General features: G+C 70.6%; 1 protein-coding gene across 1 annotated transcript; it reads right to left on the bottom strand.

Moving 5' to 3' along the window:
• Positions 1 to 304: 304 nt before the first annotated feature.
• On the bottom strand, positions 305 to 901 carry DIRAS1 (DIRAS family GTPase 1). Its single transcript, XM_009960211.2, has one exon. It carries the CDS (start codon positions 899 to 901, stop codon positions 305 to 307), a length of 597 nt encoding a protein of 198 aa, XP_009958513.2.
• Positions 902 to 2,587: the final 1,686 nt, after the last annotated feature.

Here is a 2,587-nt window from a genome sequence, read left to right on the forward strand (position 1 = left end):
GAGCGTGGGGGGGGACGCGCGCGTCCGTGGGGTCCCCGGCAGTGCCCGGCCGCGTGTCCCCGGTCCCGCCGTGGCGGGCGCGGGGTGGTCGAGCATCCCTCGGCTCGGCGGGACGCCCCGTCTTCGCCCCCAGCCCCGGGGCGAGCGCAGCCCACGCCGCCGCCGGTGCGCCGCGGCGTCCCCGCACAGTCACAGTGATGGCACCACGGAGGACGAGGGGACGGCCCCGCTGCTGCGATGCCACGTCCAGGCGTGGGGGGGGAGAGGGGGGGACCGGAGGGGGGGTGCGGGCCAGTCCGGGGCTCTACATGATGCTGCACTTCCCCTTGATTTTGTCTGTCCTCTTCTGCTTGCTGGAGCGCTTCCCGTCGATGGTGAGGCTCACGTTCCTCCTCTTCTCCAGGTTCAGCAGCTCCTGGAAGAGCTCCTTGACGTTGTAGTTCATCTTGGCCGAGGTCTCCATGAAGGCGCATTTCCACTCCTTGGCCATGGCCTCCCCCTCCCTGCTCTCCACCTCCCGCTGGGTCTCGTCGCACTTGTTGCCCACCAGCATGATGGGGATGCTCTCCACGCTGCCCTTGATCTGCACGATCTGCTGGTAGATGGGCTTCAGCTCCTCCAGGGACTGCTTGCTGGTGACGGAGAAGACCAGGATGAAGGCATGGCCCTTGGAGATGGAGAGGCGCTGCATGGCCGGGAACTGGTGGCTGCCGGTGGTGTCGGTGATCTGCAGGGTGCAGACGCTCTTGTCGCAGCTGATGACCTGGCGGTAGGTGTCCTCGATGGTGGGGATGTAGGTGTCCCGGAAGGTCCCCTTCACGAAGCGCAGCACCAGCGAGCTCTTGCCCACCCCGCCGGCGCCGAACACCACCACCCGGTAGTCGTTGCTCTGCTCCGGCATCTTGCCCCGGAGATTTTGCCGCCGCTGCAAAGGAGAGGGCAGGGGGAGGCGTCACGCCGGGAGCGGGGGCTTCGGGGTGGACCAGTCTCGGGGGCCGAACGGCGCAGCCCCCCGGCCCCAGCTCACAGCCCTCTTTGGGCTGCGGCCCCCCCCTGCTCCAACCAGGCTGATGCCACTGGGGGGGTCCTGGGCCCCCCTCCCCCACGCCCTTGAGACGCCCTTGCCGGGCGGCCGGGGCACGACGGCCCTCGCCCCCCGCCTGGGGTGCAGCAGCCTTTGCTATTTTTACCAGCCGCCCGCTGTGGCCATATGGCCGAGCCGTGGCCACCGGCACAGCAGCTGCGGCCGAGGCTGCCGGGATGGCGTGCTGGCGGTGGCGGGGGGGGCCACACCGGGCACCCGCGGGACCCCCGGAGCCCCCTGGCAGCAGAAGCAGCCCTGGGGGGGGCAGCCACGGGCTCAGCGAGGACCCAGTGGCACCCAGAGCCCCCAGTTGGGCTCTCCCACGTGCGGCTGCTGAGCACGGAGGTGCCATTTCACACACAGACCTCGGCACCTGCCACGCTGCCCTGCCACCCCCGTGCCACCCCACGCTGTGCCCTGCCACCCTGTGCCACCCCACGCTGTGCCCTGCCACCCCGCGCCACCCTGTCCCGCCCTGTGCCGTGCCGTCCCGTGCCATCCCTCTGCTCCGTTCCCGCCCCAGGGATGCAGTGGGGAGCGGAGAGACGTGGGCACCGGGGCAGAGCGTGGCACGCCTGGGGGCTCGTGGCCTGCTTGTGCCCCCCTGAGCATTGCAGCCCCCCCGAGGGGACATAAAGTGCCACCAACGCTGAGCCCCAGGCTGATCATTGCCTTGGTCTGGCCCTGCCTCAGTTTCCCTGCAGAAAGCACAGGACTGGCAGCACCAACTCCGTCCCTGAGGTGTCCCCAGTGCATGTGGGAGCGTCACGGAGCCTCGGGGATGTTAAACCCGTCGTGGGACAGGGTTCCCAAAGGCACCCCGCCAAGTGGGAGGGGAGGGAAGGGGCAGATGCTGGAGGGGCTCAGGTCTGTCCCCGGCTCCTGCCACCCTCCACCTCAATTCAGGGACCAACAGACCTGGGGGGGGGGACACAGTGAAGCGCCTCGGGCAGCCCCACGTTGGTGGCCGCCCTGGGCACCGCAGCAGCTCCCTCATCCCCAGGCACCTCCGGGGGAACCAGCCCCTTCCCACGGCTGCTGCCTCCCCAGCCCGTGGCACAAGGGGGTTGGGGGTCCCACAAGCGGCCCCAATACCCCGGCACATCCCCAAACTCCCGGGCAGGGGCTGGTGCCTGGAGAGCCAAGCGAGCTGGGGAAGGAGCCCGTCACCGTGGCCTCGGGCACCCAAGGAGCTCGTCTCATCGCAGGGTCCCCGGGCACCAGGGCAGAAAAACACCCCTTGGATCCCACCGTGGCGGAGTCGCCGGCACACGGGGGCCGGAGCTGGTGCGTGGGGACACCAGAGCTCAGCCGGGGCTGGCGAGGGTCCTGCCCGTCCCACCCGCCCGTGGCACAGCGTGGGGTGCCGGGGCCGAGGGGCTGCGCTGGATGGGGCCTTCGTGGCACCCCGGGGGGTGCCCAAAGGCCCCGTGGCCTGTGCCCAGCAGCGCCCCAACCCCAAGCACCCCCCTGTGCCTGCGGGTCCGGACCACGGCCTCCCCT

The sequence above is a fragment of the Leptosomus discolor genome, chromosome 24 (assembly GCF_034619465.1).
Source record: "Leptosomus discolor isolate bLepDis1 chromosome 24, bLepDis1.hap2, whole genome shotgun sequence".
Classification (NCBI taxonomy): Eukaryota; Metazoa; Chordata; class Aves; order Leptosomiformes; family Leptosomidae; genus Leptosomus; species Leptosomus discolor.